We start from the raw sequence: 20,010 nt of genomic DNA on the forward strand, positions 1-20,010 counted from the left end.
GGCACTGTGCGAATAGTCACTCCTGCCTCAGTGAACTGCAGAAAAGGCTCTTGACATGAGAGCGCCTGGAGCTCGGAAACTCTTCTGGCTGAAGTGATAGCCACCAAAAAGACTGCTTTCAACGTCAGGTCTTTCAGAGATGCCCTCGACAAGGGTTCAAAAGGCGGCTTCTGCAATGCTCTTAGCACCAGGTTGAGATTCCGCGCAGGCACCACTGAGTGCAGAGGAGGGCGCAGGTGATTAACTCCCTTGAGAAAGCGCACCACATCTGGCTGTGAAGCCAGGGAAGCACCCTTCAGGCGGCCCCTGAAGCAAGCCAGAGCCGCTACCTGGACTTTAAGGGAACTGAGCGACAGGCCTTTCTCCAGACCTTCTTGCAGGAACGCCAACACTGAAGCAATTGGAGCAGTGAAGGGAGAAAGTGAGCCTGCTTCACACCACGCTGCAAATATACGCCAAACCCTGGTGTAAGCAGTAGAAGTAGAGCGCTTCCTCGCTCTCAGCATAGTGGCGATGACCTTGTCTGAGAAGCCCTTCTTTCTCAGACGCTGCCGCTCAATAGCCAGGCCATAAGACCAAAGGGGGAGGGATCCTCCATCACCACGGGACCCTGATGTAACAGGCCCTGCTCCACTGGCAGCCGCAGAGGATCGTCGACTGAGAGCCTGATCAAGTCCGCATACCAGGGACGTCTGGGCCAATCCGGACCCACCAGGATTACCCTGCCGGGATGCTTTGCCACCCGGTCTAGCACCCTGCCCAACATGGGCCAGGGCGGGAACACATAGAGGAGCTCTTGTGTCGGCCACTGTTGGAGAAGAGCATCTACTCCCAGGGATCGAGGGTCCCGTCCTCTGCTGAAGAAGCGCGGCACTTGGCAATTGGCCGATGACGCCATCAGATCTAGGCTCGGCTGGCCCCAGCGCTTCGTGATGTCCAAGAACGCCTGAGCCGATAGCTGCCACTCTCCGGGCTCCAAGGTATGGCGACTGAGAAAGTCCGCCTTGACATTCATTACTCCGGCAATGTGGGCCGCTGAAAGCTGCTCCAGGTTCGCTTCCGCCCACTGGCAAAGATTCATAGCCTCCTTGGCTAGAGGGGCGCTCTTGGTACCTCCCTGGCGGTTGACATAGGCCACAGCCGTGGCATTGTCCGACAGTACCCGTACAGGCTTCAACACCAGTACCGGGATGAACTCCAAAAGCGCCAACCGAATGGCTCTGAGTTCCAGGAGGTTGATAGACCACTTTGCCTCTGCAGGAGACCAGAGCCCCTGCGCTGTCCTTCCCAAGCAGTGGGCTCCCCAGCCCGACAAGGAGGCGTCCGTCGTGACGACAATCCACTCTGGGGTCACCAGAGGCATTCCCGCAGACAACTTGTCTGTCTGCATCCACCAGCTCAGCGCCTTGCGCACTGCTGGGTCCAAGGGAAGTCGCACAGCATAATCCTCCGACATCGGAGTCCAGCGCTGCAGCAAAGAGTGTTGAAGTGGTCTCATATGAGCCCTGGCCCAGGGCACTACTTCCATCGTGGCCGTCATAGAGCCCAACAGCTGCACATAGTCCCAAGCCCGAAGAGGAGAGGCTACCAGGAACTGGTCCACCTGAGCCTGAAGTTTGACAATCCGATTGTCTGGCAGGAACACTCTGCCCACTTGGGTGTCGAATCGAACTCCCAGGTACTCCAGGGACTGAGTCGGGCGCAGCTGGCTCTTCCCCCAGTTGATGATCCATCCCAGGGAGCTCAAAAGAGCAACTACCCGGTCCACAGCTTTGCCGCACTCTGCATAAGAGGGGGCTCGGATCAACCAGTCGTCCAGATAAGGATGGACTTGTACCCCTTCCTTTCGTAGGAAGGCCGCGATGACCACCATTACTTTGGAAAAGGTCCGCGGAGCAGTAGCCAACCCGAATGGGAGGGCTCTGAAGTGGAAGTGTCGTCCCAGGACTGCAAAACGCAGAAAGCGTTGATGAGGAGGCCAGATGGGAATATGCAGGTACGCTTCCTTGATGTCCAGGGAAGCCAAGAACTCTCCTGCCTTCACTGCCGCTATAACAGAGCGGAGAGTCTCCATGCGAAAGTGCCGCACTTTCAAGGCCCGATTGACCCCTTTGAGGTCGAGGATAGGCCGGACAGAACCTCCTTTCTTTGGTACCACAAAGTAAATGGAGTAACGTCCCTTGCCAAGCTGACTTTCTGGCACAGGAACGACCGCGCCCAGGCGGATCAGATTGTCCAAGGTCTGCTGCACTGCCACAGCTTGACCGGAGACTTGCAGGGGGAGTGTACAAACCCGTCTTTTAAGGGTCGGCAGAACTCTAGCTTGTAGCCGTCTCTGATGACTTCCAGCACCCACGCGTCTGAAGTTATTGTGGTCCACTCGCCCAGAAACAAGGACAGCCGTCCTCCAATCTGCACTGGGGGGTGGACCAAGGCCCCGTCATTGGGTACGAGACCCTGGGGGAGGACCGGAGTGAGCACCTCCGGGACGGCGGTCTCTGCGAAAGGAATGCTGCTTGGGGGAGAAATTCCTCTTGAAGGAAGAGGGGGCAGAGGAACCCGACTTGCCCGGGCGATACCGACGGGCTTCCTGCAACCGTCCTCTGGAGGTACCGGGACGAGTACTAGCCCGAGCCCTGACCTCTGGTAATTTCTTGCCCTTAGACGTGCCGAGATCGGTCACGATTTTGTCCAGCTCGACCCCAAAGAGCAGCTTGCCTTTAAAAGGCAATCTAGCCAGGCGGGATTTAGAGGCGTGGTCAGCAGACCAATGTTTCAGCCAAAGCCACCGCCGCGCAGAGATTGTCTGAGCCATGCCTTTAGCTGAGGCCCTCAAGACATCATACAGCAAGTCTGCCAAATAGGCTAAGCCCGATTCCAGGGCCGGCCAATCAGTCCTCAAGGAATGATCCGAGGGGGAAGCCCGCTGCACCATAGTCAGGCACGCCCTGGCCACATAGGAGCCGCAAACTGAGGCCTGCAAACTTAAAGCAGCCGCCTCAAAGGACGACCTTAAGGCCACCTCCAATCTTCTGTCTTGGGCGTCCTTTAGGGCCGTGCCACCTTCCACCGGCAACGCCGTTTTCTTAGTCACCGCAGTGATTAAAGAATCCACGGTAGGCCACAGATAGGCCTCACGTTCACTCACAGCCAAAGGATAGAGGCGGGACATAGCCCTAGCCACTTTAAGGCTCGCTTCTGGAACATCCCATTGAGCCGAAATTAAGGTGTGCATGGCATCATGCACGTGGAAGGTTCTAGGCGGGCGCTTCGTCCCCAGCATAATGGCAGAGCCAACAGGGGCTGAGGGAGAGACGTCCTCCGGAGAGGAAATCTTCAAAGTGTCCATGCCCTGTAACAACAGGTTGGGCAAATCCTCTGGGCTAAAAAGCCGCGCTGCAGAGGGGTCATCCGCTCCATCCGAGCGGGGATCCGTCTCCTCCAAGGAATCCGCAAAGGACCGTTGGGAGACCTCAGACACGCTGCCCTCATCTACATCGGAGGAGACAAAGTCCTCCAAGGCCTGGGAATCAACCCGAGGGCGTTTACCTCTGGGAACCTCAACCTCTTTACCAGACGAGGGAGCAGGGGCAGCGTTTTGCTTGAGGAAAGCCTGATGCAGCAGCAAAACAAACTCGGGGGAGAAACCCCCCAGACCGTGCACTTCCGCAGCCTGGGCAACAGCCCTAGACGCACCCTCAACCGGCGCTCGCAAGAGCGGGGGAGATACATGCTGCGCATCCAAAATGGCGTCCGGCGCGACACTCCGCGAAGGAGCCGCGCGGGAAGAACGGCGCTTAACTTTAGCCGCTTTTGTGCCGTCGCCCAAATTAAGGGCGTTCATGGCATTAATGTCTCCAACCTCAAGGGCGGCCCACGAAGAAGCCGTCCGAGCCGCGTGGCCGGCCAAGATGGCGGAGGCGAGGAGCGGGGGATGGGCGTTTATGGCGGGAAAAACCGCCACGCCGGAGGAAGGACCGGGACATTCATCGGTCACGAAACTGTCACCCAACAAGGGCGAATCAGGCTGTAAGACCCCCGCATCCCCTCTAGAAGCGCTCAAGCGATCCGGGAAGCGACCCTTTGCGCCCTCGCCCTCCGACGCCATATGCCACGAGGAGAAGAATCGGGGAACCCCCTGCCCGCTATAAAAAGGTAAAAATTACCTGCTGTCCGCTCCGAGCTGTAACGAACTGGTGTCCCAGTGAGTAGCTGCAATGAACGTTTAAATAAACGTCGAAATAAACGCCTTTAAGGACGTTTAAAATTTTTTTTTTTTTTTTTTTTTTTAACGGAGCCAGCGGGAGGGGGGAGAAAAGGAGGGACCTGGCACCACCAGGTTTGCACTTGCTCAAAAGAGCCCTCAACCCCAGGCACTCAACAAAACCTAAAAATTAGGCTTGGAGGCCTAGCCAGAGCTGCTGCTGTGTGTGACCACCACCTGCTGAGATAGAGAACATACTGAGGAGTTTCCGGCAGCACATGACCACATATAGGGAGGCAAAAGTTTGCTCTCTATCTCCACCTGCTGGTAGATGGACACAACCCACCAGTCTTTGGATTGATCAGCTTGATGATATGGAAACTATTTATTTCTGCTAAGTTTCTATACCACCTTACCTAACAGGCAGACCAAGGCAATGAACAATTCTAACAATAAAAACAAAAAAGAAATATGAAAAAGGAACTACAATTGAGAAAGGAAAGAGAAACAATCATTTACACAAACCTCCTAACAGCTAAAGGGAAAGCAGGGAAGTGGAGAATGCCTGGTAGGTATGGATAAAAGGGGAAGGTAGTGAGGGCAGTGGAGTCAACAATAAAAACTAGCTCGGAGCACATTAAAGGCCTGCCAAAAACGCCAAGACTTTACTGCAACTTTAAATTTCTTAAAAGCTCTGCAAGGATCGCAATGGGAAGGGAGTTCCAAAATGATGGGGCAGCAAATTAAAACACACAATGTCTGGTTGATTCAAGAATGGCTTTCTTTGGGCCATGGAGAACAAGACAGGAGTCATTTATTGAGCGGAGCTGGTGAAGTCGGTTAGGTATTGAGGGCATTCCATCCTTCCCTAATGCATTTGGAAAGAATGCTACATTTTTATTTATCCAGATCACCAACAAAGTGTCCATACCTGTGCAACAGACTCCTTTTTGGAATTACTTCTTTGTTGAGCAATGTATCGAATAAGAAAATTAGTTTCTGGAGAGCCCCGCACACCAATTGTCGATCTACGTCTTGCTTTCTGAAGTGACTTATTGGCATTTCCTACAACATGACAATGCATTTAACAAAAATCACTGGTTAGCATACAAACTGCAGAGTTTCCAGGAATATTGGGGAGTGAGGGGGGCACACAAACAAGACACTGGGATTTTGGCTCAATCCATAGTAAATTAAAACTTAGGACACAGCCTTTCAAATAAGCATACTGAGAAGAAACTCAGAAAGGAAGCACGTATACCTATTATCTAGCTTTATCACACTAATGATCCATAACTATTTTAAATGAGATGTGAAGCAGTAATGTGAAAGAGGACAGTAATCAATCAATCCAGCCTGCCTGCCCTCTCAATAAATTTTAGCATGCACTTAATGCTAAGAAGTCTGTTTTATAACTATGGACACTTCTTAACATTTAGCGTGTGCTAAGCTTTAGTGAAAGGGCCCTGTGGAGTTTAAATCACCCAGCTTGTGTGGGAAAATATCTTTTATTTCAGACATTAACCCCCAGATTCTATATACCCCACCTAGCATTCTGTGCCAAAATCCAAGCGTATTCTATAGCAATACACATAACTTAATTTGCTTGACAAGCTATGAGCATGAACAACAGCACTTAACAAGCAATAATGATCACTAATCCTATATAATAATTTGCACCTCCAACGTGCCATGGCTGGCTGGTTGACTGGGTTCGTAACATCTCCTGACGTCAGCCAGCCACCAGCGTTCCATTCCCCCTCACTGTCCCGCACTTGCGTCAAGATGTCAGAGGGCGGAACAGTGAGAGGGAAGGGAACGCTGGAGGCGAGCTGATGTCAGGAGGGATGTTACGAACGGAACGGAAGCCAGCGCCAGCCAGCCAGAGAATGTTGAGGTACAAATCGAAGGGGGGAGGAGAGAATCGCGGGACATTGAGGGGAGGGAGGGAAGGGGAGGGCAGGGCAGAAGAGAATTGATGGACATGGATGGGATGGGAGGACAGTAGAGGAGAGAATCGCGGGAGATGGATGGGAAGGCAGGGAAGAAGTGAATCGCTGGACATAGAGGGGAAGGCAGGGCAGGGGAGAAAAAAAAAAAAGCTTACATCACAGCCTTCCTAGGGCCCGTTTCATTGCTGAGGAAACGGGCATGGTTCCACCAGTTGACAATTAGAATTCAAAAGCACAACTTGCTAAGCGTATTCTGTAGTGAACACCTAAATTCTAGCGTATTCTGTAGTGAACGCCTAAATTCTAATGTGTGCAGTTCAAACGTGGCGTGGTATTGGGTGGGGAAATGGACGTTTCATAATTTACACAGTTATAGAATATGGCTCAGTGCACGTAAATCAACATACAGGGACTTACACCACACTTTCATTGGTGTAAATGGAGGCACGTAGATTTAGGCGCAGGGATATCAACTAAGCGTATTCTATATAACGCACCTAAATCTAGGCACCGCTTATAGAATACACTTATAAAGAAATGTTTACTGCTTGGATTTTTTTTAGTCACCTTATATAGAATCTGGCCCTAAATCCAGGACCCACTGTATAAATTAGCAATGGTTTATATTCTGGCTTTACCTGAAGATTTAATAGTGAAAATCTCTGGTGTAATGCCGAAATCAGCAACAGTCACAGTGGTAAAATCAATGGGTGATTTCAGTACTTCTTTCGATGCCTCAGTGATGAGCTGCTCTGAATCACAAGGGAAGTCACTGCATTTTTTTGGTGTGGAAAAGGATTTATCTGCAGGATGGGAATATTTATCTTCTGTAACAAGGTATTCTGAATTTTTAACAGATGCTACTGTAGAAACACAGGAGTGATCATCACCCACTATGCTGGCTCGTTTGTCAGAAGGTAAAACATTAGATTTTACACTTTTATGCTCCATGTGTCTTTCTATCTGTGCTGAAATCTCAGCATTTCCACTTTGCTTCTCACTTTTTGATTTATCGAGATCTTGAATATCTTTGTCAGTAATGACATCCATATTTTCTTTCATTTCTTGTAAAATAAGAGGAATTTGTCCAGGTGCTGACTTCTCAACTACTTGAAAATCCTGTTCGTTCTTTTGAAAATGCCTTTGTTCATTCAGAAAGTTGTTTTTTCTCCAGTTTGTACGAGTAGAAAGATGTTGCTGTTGATCCTCATTAAGTAGGATAGGCAATTGCTTCAAGACTTTTCTAGAAGACCTAGCAGACTTTCGAACAGCTTCAGGAGATGTTAACAAGGAAATATAGTTAAAATTTATTTTAAATGATTTATATGCCACTCTTACAATGTAAGCAGATCCCAAAGATACATACACTATTTCAAATAAAACAAATGCTGTGTAAAAACATTTTTTTAAAAAGCAACAAAAATAAATCACATTACTCCACTGCCATAATGATATCGATCATCAGATACAAACATCAGTTCCAAATACTGTGCCAAACGCTTACTGAAAAATAGGCATTCAATTGCTTTCAAAACAGAAGCCGAGTCATTGCTCACAAATCAACTATCAGAAATTAAACAGACAAGTCCAGCCAAAAATAAAAAACCCAACCTGATCATGAATTTCCGCTAAGTACCCGTGTATCTGTGGGGACATCTAGGAGCACCACCCCTTCAGAGCATAGTAGTCTAGGGGAACAGTAAATCTTTAAAACTGCTTAGTTGCTCAGCAGGGCCTCTTTGGGCAACACTTTAAATATTAAGAAATTTAAACCAAACCCACCATAAATAGGGGATATGTTCAAAGTGACTCATCCCACTGAGTACCCAAGCAGTCGCATTCCAAACAAGTTGTGAATCATGCAGAGAGAAGAAAGAAACAGAAGACAACAGAAAAAAAAAAGTAATACTGATTTTATTAAAAAGCCAAGTCAAAACTTCAAGATACACAGAACACCCAATGTGGCCATGTTTCATGTGAAGGCTGCATCGGGGTAAACCGTTTACACATAATTGTGTACCTATGTGTCAAAATGTTCAACCACCAAAGCTGAACTCAAAATGTGTATAAAGGAATGTCACTGATCTACAATACACTATCATTGTGAGCCCTTACTGCCTACAAAGTAAGGTAAAATTAGTGCTTACCTGATAATTTTCTTTCCATTAGTCCCAACAGATCAATCCAGAGACTTGTGGGTTATGTCCCTCTACCAGCAGGCAGAGATAGAGAGAACTTCAGAGGTTTACTATATGTGGTCATGTGCAGTCACCTTAACTTCAGTATTGTTAATACCAAAGCAGTGGAAGAAGAAGTCCTCTCCTGCCTGCATAAAGCCCATGTAAGCTCCTCAACCGCTCCTGCGGGAGGGTAACAGAAGGTTTCCTTTATGTTTTGATTTGTTTTGCTTTTTTTTTGTAGCCAAAAATATGAGGTAACTAGAAGAAAACACTCAACCCAGAACAACAAAGGGCAGGCCTCTGGATTGATCTGTTGGGACTAATGGAAAGAAAATTAACAGGTAAGAACTAATTTTACCTTCCATAGCGTCCCACAGATCAATCCAGAGACTTGTGGAATGTACCAAAGCAGTCCTCAAGTGGGGCGGGGTACTACAACCTCAGCAGACTGGAGCAATAATCCACAGGCCATGGTTACATGTGCTGCCACGTCAAATCTGGAATGCCGAGTGCTGCCACGCCAAGCCTGCAAAGCCTGGCAAGGGAAGGACAGCAGACCAAGTGGCCGAACTGCAAAGGGCAGCCACGAAAGCCAGACAGGACCAGGAAAAGAAAGTCAACTGTGCTCTGGAAAAAAGCGCTGCCACCCACAACAGGAGAGACTGTCCCATACAAAGGCCAGCTGAAGAAATTGCCTCACTCAGCCAACAGCCACTGCAGCAGTTGAAGCCAGGTTCCCTTTCTTGAGACCAGCCAGACGACAACATGAGGGTATGCCGGGAGGCATTTCTGCTCAGCAGGTCAGGAATCTGATGATCCTACTGCAGTGTGGGTGTTTCGTAAGGAATCGCCACCTTCCTATAAACCTAACGCTCTCCAGGTTCTGAATATGTCTGCTTCTGATCCTGCCACCACTACATCTGCTAATCTTAAAATGGTGAGCACTAGAAGACTGCTACAGTCTTTAGCAGTGCATAAGGCTATGTAGGAAGTCACTTCTGCTCAGTGGGTCATTCCAGGCACTGCCCCACTATGCAGAGACATAGCTAGGTGGGGTGCAAGGGGAGAAGCTGCTCTCCTAAAAGGATTTTGAATAAAATGGCACTTATGCAAAACAGCTCTTCAGCTTCACACTGACGCCTATTCTACAAAAGGTCTGCTCCTCCTGACATCAAAACCACTATGCCCACATCTGCTAATCTAAAAATGGCAAGCCTTCTTATGGTACCTTCCTATGGTCCCGAGCAAAGCAAGAAGCAAAGAGTTGGCCAACGGAACTCGCTGGTCACTTCCAAATAGTATAGGAGTATATGGTGAACATCCAAGAAGTGGGAAGAGAAAAAGGTGGAAATGGATGGAAGGCAGAAACCACCGTATGCAGAAAAGAAAGCAATGTGCGCCCGTCACCAGTAGAAATCCAGAGGATCTCAAACTGATGAAGTCGGGAGTTCCGAGAACCTGCCTGGACTGGATTGCTAAAGAAAACTAGGTTGCCCAGGACAATAGCCCTGGTGTCATAAAGATAAGGGCGAGACTGACCCAACTGAAAAGAACTTGTAGACATGTCCTCAGGAAGACGCTGAGTCTATAAGTCACCCAGGTCTTCCACCAACTTCATTGAGTCCTCAAACAATAGTTGCTCTGAAAAGTGAGCTGAACCAGCCATCATTAGAAGCTGCATTCACCACCCAGCAGCGCAACCACATTAAATGGCAGGCTGTGACTGCCACAAATGTCTGTTTATTTGACACACAAAACAAATCATAGAAGAAAACTGGCAAATAAGCCTGCCTCGACTACATTTGGCAAGTGAGGAGGCAGTTGACTGTCTACCTTCAGGAAGGGATCTGAAATCTGTTGCCGCCAGCTACGGCACAGCCTAGCAGCCTACAAGAGAAAATTAGGTTCTTACCTTGGTAATTTTCTTTCCTTTAGTCATAGCAGATGAATCCATTACAAATGGGTTGTGTCCATCTACCAGCAGGGGGAGATAGAGAGCACTGAAAACCATAGTGCCTCTAGGACGGCTAGCTCCATCTGCCTCTCAGTATTTGAAGCTTCCAAAGCAGTGTTACACCGCAAAGTAGAATAACACGAACTTTCCTAAAAGCGAACGAACGCCCCAGAACAGGAGCAGTAATTCAAAGGCGGGACGAACTCAACCTCCTGTAACATAACAGAAATCCTGAAGACTGTTTTCCAACTTCTCCCAATGAGGGAACATATCTACATGAAAAACTGAACCCAAAACAGCATTAATCAATCAATCAACTAGGGAGGGCTCATGGATTCATCTGCTATGACTAAAGGAAAGAAAATTACCAAGAACCTAATTTTCCCTTCCTTGTCATGAAGCAGATGAATACATTACGAATGGGATGTATCAAAGCAATCCCTAGATAGGGTGGGAACAGGCCACACCATGCGCCAGCACTTGTGCTCCAAAATGCGCATCCCTCCTGGCAGCCACATCCAGCCTGTAATGTCGGGCAAATGAGAGCTTAATCGCCCATGTCGCTGCACTGCATATCTCTTGAAGAGAGAGTGCTCCAGTTTCAGCCCAAGAAGAGGAAATCGCTCTTGTGGAATGTGCCTTCAAGGCTTCAGGCAAAGGCCGGCCAGACAGCAGATATGCTGAAAAAAATAGCTTCTTTGAGCCAACGAGCCAGAGTAGCTTTAGACACTGGAGACCCTCTGCGAGGACCTGACAACAAAACAAAAAGGTGATCAGAGATCCTGAAAGCATTTGACATGCGCAGATATTGCAACAGAGCCCTTCGCACATCTAGAAAGTGCAACCGCCCAAAAGATTCTCGAAATTCCTCTTTAGAAAATGAGGGCAGGAAAATAGGCTGGTTTAGTTGAAACGCTGAAACCACCTTACGCAGGAAGGAAGGCACAGTACGTACCATAACTCCAGATTCTGAGAATTGCAGAAATGGGTCTCGACAGAACAGCGCCTGGAGCTCAGACACCCGTCTCGCCGATGTAATGGCCACCAAAAAAACCGTCTTTAGGGTCACATCCTTCTCCGAAGATAGCCTAAGCGGCTCGAAGGGCAAACACTGAAGGGCCTTTATAACTAACCCCAGGTTCCAGGCCGGACACGGAGTCCGCACAGGAGGACGGAGCCGAAGCACCCCTCTAAGAAACCGTGCCACATCCAGACAAGCAGCCAGGGAAAGGCCAGCCACCTTCCCCCGAACACATGCTAAGGCTGCCACTTGAACACGCAGGAAATTATAGGCCAAGCCTTTTTGTAAACCATCCTGCAAAAAGTATCCACGAGACAAAAGCCCACAGGGGTATAATCGCTTTAGCAGCACACCAAGCCTCAAACTGGCGCCAAATCCGGGCATAGGCAACGGAAGTGGAACACTTGCAGGCCTGAAGGAGAGTGGAGATGACCTTGTTGGAATAGCCCTTGTCTCTCAATTGCGCCCTCTCAATAGCCATGCCGTAAGACCAAAGCGGCAGGCGTCCTCCATGGTTACCGGCCCCTGTGACAACAGGTTCGGTACCAGAGGCAAAGGAAGGGGAGCCTCCACCAGCATCCGCCGGAGATCTGCATACCACGGCCGCCTGGGCCAATCCGGGGCAATGAGAACCACCACTCCTTGATGCAGCCGAATCCGCAGGAGTACTCGCCCTATCAAGGAACAAGGAGGGAACACATACAGGAGGGCCTTGTGGCCAGGGTTGAGCCAAGGCATCCAACCCCGCCGAGCGAGGATCTCTCCATCTGCTGTAAAAGCACGGGACTTTGGCATTTGCGCCTTGACGCCATAAAATCCGCTACGGACGTCCCCCATTTGGCACAGATCTGAAGGAACACTTCGTCTGCCAGTTCCCACTCTGCTGGGTCGATTTGATGCCTGCTTAGAAAATCGGCTTGCACGTTGCTCTGACCTGCAGTGTGAGTTGCTGACAGAAACTGCAGATGTAGCTCGGCCCAGTGGCATATCTGAGCGGCCTCTGCGGCCAGTGCTTGACACTGAGTGCCGCCTTGTTAAATTATGTAGGCCACCGCTGTCGTGTTGTCCGACAGAACTCTGACAGCCAGTCCCTCCAGGGTCGTGTGAAAGGCAGAAGCGCCTGGAATATCGTTTTTAACTCCAAACAATTGATGGACCACGCCGACTCCTCGGATGTCCAGAGACCCTGGGCATGCCTTCCCTGGCAATGCGCTCCCCAGCCCTTCAGGCTGGCATCTGATACCACCAGGCACCAATCGGGGAGCGCTAGCGGCAATCCTCGCCGCAGCATGCTGTCTGAGAGCCACCACTCCATACTGAGTCGGACCGCAGGGAGCCACGCGAGTCTGCGCTGGTAATCCTGATAAATTGGAGACCCATTGTTGAAGCAGGGAACACTGCAGAGGTCTCAGGTGTGCTCTCGCCCATGGCACCACTTCGAAGGTGGCCGTCATCGACCCCAATAGCTGGACTATGCCCCAAGCTCGCGGGCGAGGCATCCTCAGGAGCAGACGGACCTGGTTCAGAAGCTTGCATCGTCTTTGCTCGGGCAGGAAGACAAACCCCAAGGCTGTGTCGAACCGGACCCCCAAATATTCTAGAGATTGAGAGGGGGTCAGGTGACTTTTGGGTATATTGACGACCCAGCCCAGAGATTGAAGTACTGAGACCTCTCTGGCTGTTATATGATGACTCTTCTGCAGAGTCCGCTCTGATGAGTCAGTCGTCAAGGTACGGGTGAACCCGGATACCCTATCACCTGAGAAAAGCAGCTACTACCACCATTACCTTGGAAAAGGTACGGGGAGCTGTGACGAGGCCAAAAGGCAAGGCCCGAAACTGGAAATGTTTTCCTAACACCGCAAACCGGAGAAACCATTGGTGCGGGGGCCAAATAGGAATGTGCAAGTAGGCTTCTTTCAGGTCCAGAGACGTGAGAAACTCTCCTGGCTGTATCGCCGCAATGATGGAGCGCAGGGTTTCCATTCGAAAATGCCGCACTCTCAGTGACTTGTTGACTTCCTTTAAGTCGAGTATGGGCCAAAAGATCCTCCTTTTCGCGGCACCAAGTAAATGGAGTAATGGCCGTAGCCGAGCTCGGCGGGAGGCACAGGGACCACCGCCCTGAGGTACAACAAGCCTTGCAAGGTCTCCTCTACTGCCGCCAGTTTGACGGCAGAGCTGCATCGGGACTCCACAAACACCGGGGAATTGAATTCTAATCTGTAGCCATCTCTGATCAGGTCCAAAACCCACTGATCTGAGGTAATCTTGACCCATTCCTCGAGAAAGAGGGAAAGACGTCCTCCAACTGCAGGAATCGAGGAGTAGGCCAGCGCACCATCATTGAGAGGGTCGCCCATGAACGCCAGGCTTTGAGCCGGCCGCTGCGGAACGTTTGTCCGAGCGAAAGGAGTTCCTCTGCTGAAAGTGGGCACGTGAAGTAAACCCAGCAGAACGCCTCGGGCGGTACCTTCGAGCTTCACGGAAGCGAGGTCTGGAAGAGGAGGGAACCACCTGACCCTTGGAAGAAGGTCGTGGCCTATCCTCAGGTCAGCGCTGGGGTTTAGCATCCCCCAGGCCCTTGACAATTTTCTCCAACTCCACACAAAATAGAAGGCCCTGGAAGGGCAACCTCACCAACCTTTGCTTAGAGGCCATGTCAGCCGCCCAATGCCGTAGCCATAGAAGGCGGTGAGCGGCCACCGCCATCTGTTTAGCCGAAGCTCTGACCAGATCATACTACTACTACTAATTGACATTTCTAAAGCGCTACTAGGGTTATGCAGCGCTATACAAGAGGGCGTCAGCCAAAAATGACAAGGCCGACTCCATCCACAGTGCCACCTCCGCAAGGGGCTCCGCTCCATCTCCGGGCTGTTCCACTGCCTGTTGCAACCAAGCGAGGCAGGCTCAAGCAGCATAACAACTGCACACAGATGCCCTTAAGGCTAGGCCTGAAATCTCAAAGGACCGCTTCATTGCTGATTCCAGACGCCGGTCCTGCATGTCCTTCAGGGCGACCCCTCCCTCTACTAGGAGGGTAGTCTTCGTCACAGCCGTTACTAGGGCATCCACTTTAGGCACGGCTAAGCGTTCCAAGTGCTCCTCACTAAGAGGGTATAAGTGCCCCATAGCCTTGGCAACTTTCAAAGGCCCCTCAGGGTCAGCCCATTGAGCCGAAATAAGCTCTTGGATGGAGTCATGCAAAGGAAAGGCACGAGCAGGCTTCTTAGTACTTGCCATCCTCGGATTACAAGAGGAGGCTTCGCCCATCACAGGATCGTCAATAGAGAGGGCCTGCAGGGCATCAGAAATAAGCACTGGCAGCTCCTCGCGGTGGAAAATCCTAACCGCAGTGGGATCATCTGGATCCAGTGGCAATCCTACACCTTCCTCTGGCTCTTCGGACCACGAAGGCCTGCCAGACCCCTCAGAATCCCCACAGCCCGACCACAGAGGGGAAAAGGGGGTGCGCCACTTTCTGAAGGGGAATTGACCCTTCTGCGCTTGTTTTGCGGCCAGCTATCTGGGGAAAAAACGCCTGATGGCAATCCCGGGCCGGTCTCCACTGGAGGGGAACCAGGCATCAACGCAGAGTCAGACATTTGTGGCAGAGCTCTTTTTAACATGACCGCTTTATGTAAAAGCAACACAAACTCAGGGGAGAAAGGCTCACCCTGGCCTCCCGGTTCAAATGCGGGGTAAGCAGCTCCTCTGGTAGCCTCCATCCAAGGCTCCCGTCCGGCCTCAGACCCTTCCACACCTGCGAGGGTCGAGACATGCGGCACTTCCAAAATGGCGCCCGCTGCCAGCTCCATCGAGCGGGAAGAAACATTGCTCGCCATTATCATACTAGTGCGAGAGTCTAAGGAGCACATTTTACACAGCTCCGCTGCAGATCTGCGTTTACCACAACGGGAGGAGCGCTTAACTCCCTCAGCAGCCATTGCCCTACTGGACGGAAATATGGAAATAAAATGGCAGCTTCGCACCAAAACTTACCCCGTTCGGAACGGCGTCCGCGGGACCTCCCCGGAGGAGCTGGGCACCACTCTCACCTCAGAAGACTGAGTCAACGAGCTCCAGTCAAGCTGGACAGAACCAGAATCTCTGGAAAAAGCCTCAGAACAGCCAAGCATGAAAAGTGCGCATTTTTTTTTTTTTTACGCTGTGAGGAATGTTGGAGGCAGGCAGCAACAGAGGGACGGGGGTAATGGGTAAGGCAAGGAAAGGGCAAACCTATATGCCTTTAAAGTGGGCACCACCAGTCACAACACCCCTGCTCAACTGGCAAAGCACAGGAGCCACCCCAGGCAGTCTGAAATCCAGGAGCTGATCAAGCTACGTCCACACCTGCTGGGAGATAGAGAAATACTGAAGGCAGTTGGGGGCTAGCCATCCAAGGGTCACTGTGGTTTTTCAGTGTTCTCTATCTCCACCTGCTGGTAGGCGGATACAACCTATCAGTTAATGGGTTCATCTGCTGCTGACAACAAGGAAACAATGGATAGTCCTTGTTGTATGCCAATGAAAACGCTTCATTAATCACTTGAACTCTCTGGACTTTTGAAATGTCATTTTCAGATTTTCAGATATCCGTTTACTGCTTAAGACAATTTGGTTGCAACCTGGAATGATTAGCTATTTTTCCCCCAAACAATCTGACATTTAACTTGAAAGAATATCTACTATAATAAAACTCACCCTCAACGTTCTGAGGACACTGACATCAGTGAAGCCAAGCCCTGACTTCCTTCAAAAGGGTTCGAAGGTTTGTGGTGGTGAAGCCACCAAAATCGCTCCGGGAGGCGGGGGGTGGGAAATCGCTCCGGGCCCCGCCCTCTTTTACTACTGTTACAATAAGACCCGCCTCCTCAGCAACCAGACAATCTAAAAGCCCGTCGTTGTTGAGGGCGTGCTGTTTCATAGAAGGACACTTGAACAGTCGTAGCAAAATGCTAAGATAGGACCCACCTACTAACAGGAATCAGCCAATCAATAAGCTCTGTCCTCCTTCAGGGCGAGCCAGTTTCTTTCAATAACAACAGGACGGGTTCAGCTAAGCTACTAGAAGAGAGCTTGGTGCAGGTTGAATGATGAGGAGGAGCAGTCAGAGGACTCCTGAAACTAATCAAAACGGCAAAAAAAAAAAAAAAAGTTGATCACACCTCTGCAGGTACTTTGGCTAACTGGTGAGGGGAATTCTATTGTTTCCCGTTTTTTTTCTCTGTACCTATACATAAACTTTGATCACTTGTGATGCTAATGGCAAAAGAAGGCTGGGAGACAGTTTTGGTCCTGACACACAGTCAGCTGCAGATCTTCTCTTCTTCACACATCCTCTACCCCTAATCGTTTCTTTTTCTGTGCTGCTGGCTGTCAATGGGAGCACTACACCCACATTCTACAGCCACTTCTGTTCTCTCACTATGCTAAACAGGACTGAGTCACAAACTTTTAACAAACAACTGGATCCTCAGAACAAAGAATTGCCTGAGCTGAAGATCGGAGCACAAGAAAGGTTCTTCTACTCACAACAGACACAGATGGGCCAGCAGAACTGTTCTCTGAACTTCTCCTACCCGGGACAGACGATGCCAGGTTTTGCAGTATCAAGTTCAAGGAGGTTTTTAAGTCCAGCCTCAAGTAAATGCACATATAGCCCTGTACGTCGGGGAGAAACTTGGAAGGAGGGAAGGGGGATGACCCTGGAATTCGGAGGGATGGAGGGGGAGGGAGGGGCCTCTGGCACACACTCTGATTCTCACACACACACTCTCTCTCTCACGGACACCCTCACACCCAGTCTCAGTCTCTGTCACATACAAACACTCGCACATTCACTCTCTCTCATGACCCTGGAACTCGGAGGGATGGAGGGGGGAGGGAGGGGCCCCTGCCACACACTCTGAGTCACACACACACACTCTCTCTCACGGACGCACCCAGTCTCAGTCTCTCTCTGTCACATACAAACACTCGCGCATTCACTCTCTCACACAGTCAATCTCACACACACTCTCAAACATACACACTACGAGGAAAACCTTGCTAGCGCCCGTTTCATGTCTAACAGAAACGGGCCTTTTTTACTAGTACAGTAATATTTCACAATACCCTTTTTCCTAAAGAATAAAATATCACCTCATATATTATTCCCCCCCCCAAAAAAAAAAAAAAAAAACTGCAATTACAAATTTACATACCAACAAAACTTCTCTCTGGCACTTTCTCCAGATCACAAAATTCAAAGTTCATACCCTCAGTTAGCATTTCCATCTGCATATGAAAAGATATAAGCAAATACCAGAAAAGGCAAGAAAACAAATAAGTTAACAAAAAAAAAGAAAAGCTTTTCAACAGCTGTAGTCTGTCTATACAAACCTCTAGTAAATCACACAATTCACTCTTGCCAGAATTCTGTGCGACTGCTGAGCGCAAAATTTGCATACAATTCTCCAGCCCCACAGAATTCAGTTTCTGTGCAGATTCTGTGCTCTGAGGGGCCATGGTAAAGGTTAGCTGGCCTCCCACTACCCCCGAGCCTCAGTGAGCCCACCCCAGCCTGTAGTGAAGGCTGGGCTGAATCCCCATCACTGCCACCACCAAGCTGGCCCCCGAGCATCGGTGGGCTTATCTCGAGCCTACCTGAGCACAACCTGGCGACCTCTTCATAGGCAAAAATGAACCCCACTCTTTCCTGCCCACTACCACCACTCTTGCTGATGCCGCACTTCTTCAAAACGGCCACAGAGACTTCAAGCAGTAATCTCGTGAGACTGCCATAGTGGGTTGTGTCCATCAACCAGCAGGGGGAGATAGCACTGAAAAACCATAGTGCCTCTTGGCCAGCTAGCTCCATCTGCCTCTTCAGTATTTGAAGCTTCCAAAGCAGTGTTACACCGCAAAGCATAATAACATGAACTTTCCTCACAGCGGATGAACGCCCCAGAACAGGAGCAATAATTCAAAGGAGGGACGAACTCAACCTCCTGTAACAGAACAGAAATCCTGAAGACTGTTTTCCAACTTCTCCCAATGAGGGAACATATTTACAGGAAAAACTGAACATAAAATAAACAATCAATCACATAATGAACCACTGAGGGAGGGCTCATGGATTCATCTACTATGACTAAAGGAAAGAAAATTACCAAGGTAATTTTCCCTTCCTTGTCATCAATCAGATGAATCCATTACGAGTGGGATGTATCAAAGCAATCCCTAGATAGGGTGGGAACAAGCCACACCACTCGCCAGCACTTGTGCTCCAAAATGTGCGTCTCTCCTGGCGACAACATCCAGCCTGTAATGTCGGGCAAATGAGAGCTTAGAAGCCCATGTCCCTGCACTGCCTATCTCTTGAAGAGAGAGTGTTCCAGTTTCAGCCCAGGAAGAGGAAATCACTCTTGAGGAATGTGCCTTAAAGGCTTCAGGCGGAGGCCGACCAGACAGCAAATAAGCTGAAAAAATAGCTTCTTTGAGCCAACGGGCTATAGTGGCAGATGCTGGAGACCCTCTGCACGGACCTGACAATAGAACAAAAAGATGGTCAGAGGTCCTGAAGGCATTTGACACGCGCAGATATTGCAACAAAGCCCTTCGCACATCCAGAAGGTGCAACTGCCCAAATGATTCTGGAAATTCCTCTTTAGAAAAGGCAGGCAGGAAAATAGGCTGGTTTAGGTGAAACGCTGAAACCACCGTAGGCATGAAGGAAGGCACCATACGTACCATAACTCCGGACTCTGAGAACTGCAGAAATGGGTCTCAACAGGACAGCGCCTGGAGCTCAGATACCCGTCTCGCCGATGTAATGGCCACCAAAAAGACATGTTTTTAAGGTCACATCCTTCTCCGAAACTCGCCTAAGCGGCTCGAAGGGTGAACACTGAAGGGCCTTTAAAACTAACCCCAGGTTCCAGGCCGGACAGGGAGCCCGCACAGGAGGACGGAGCCAAAGCACCCTTCTGAGAAACCGTGCCACATCCAGGCAAGCAGCCAGAGAGAGGCCAGCGACCTTCCCTCGAAAACATGTTAAGGCTGCCACTTGAACACACAGGGAATTATAGGCCAAGCCTTTTTGTACACCATCCTGCAAAAAGTCAAGTATCGGCGAGACAGAAGCCCGCATGGGTGTGATCGCTTTAGAAGCACACCAAGCCTCAAACTGGCGCCAAATCCGAGCATAGGCCACGGAAGTGGAACACTTGCGGGCCTGCAAGAGAGTGGAGATGACCTTGTTAGAATAGCCCTTGTCTCTCAATTGCGCCCTCTCAATAGCCATGCCGTAAGACCAAAGCGGCATGGATCCTCCATGGTTACCTGACCTGCGTCAACAGGTTCGGTACCAGAGGCAAGGGAAGGGGAGCCTCCACAGGTCCGCATACCACGGCCGCCTCGGCCAATCTGGGGCAATGAGGATCACCACTCCTTGATGCAGCCGAATTCGCAGGAGTCGCCGCCCTATTAAGGGCCAAGGAGGGAACACATACAGGAGGCCCGGAATCCAGGGTTGAGCCAAGGCATCCAACCCCGCCGAGCGAGGATCTCTCCGTCTGCTGAAAAAGGACGGGACTTTGGCATTTGTGCTTGAGGCCATAAGATCTGCTACGGGCGTTCCCCATTTGGCACAGCTCTGAAGGAACACCGTCTGCCAATTCCCACTCCGCAGGGTCGATTTGATACCTGCTTAG

General features: G+C 50.0%; 1 protein-coding gene across 1 annotated transcript in view; it reads right to left on the reverse strand.

Annotated features, from left to right (window-relative positions):
• Positions 1 to 5,135: 5,135 nt before the first annotated feature.
• Positions 5,136 to 20,010, reverse strand: part of LOC115459309 — a gene marked incomplete at its 3' end in the record, with an annotated part of 31,085 nt that continues 16,210 nt past the window's right edge. Inside the window, exons 2-4 of the mRNA XM_030189155.1 lie at positions 17,521 to 17,593; positions 6,795 to 7,427; positions 5,136 to 5,269 (exon numbers count right to left, since the gene is read on the reverse strand). Coding sequence (XP_030045015.1) covers positions 5,136 to 5,269; positions 6,795 to 7,427; positions 17,521 to 17,593 — 840 coding nt within the window. The remainder of the gene's footprint in view (positions 5,270 to 6,794; positions 7,428 to 17,520; positions 17,594 to 20,010) is intronic.

The sequence above is a fragment of the Microcaecilia unicolor genome, unplaced genomic scaffold (genome assembly GCF_901765095.1).
Source record: "Microcaecilia unicolor unplaced genomic scaffold, aMicUni1.1, whole genome shotgun sequence".
In the NCBI taxonomy this organism is placed as follows: domain Eukaryota; kingdom Metazoa; phylum Chordata; class Amphibia; order Gymnophiona; family Siphonopidae; genus Microcaecilia; species Microcaecilia unicolor.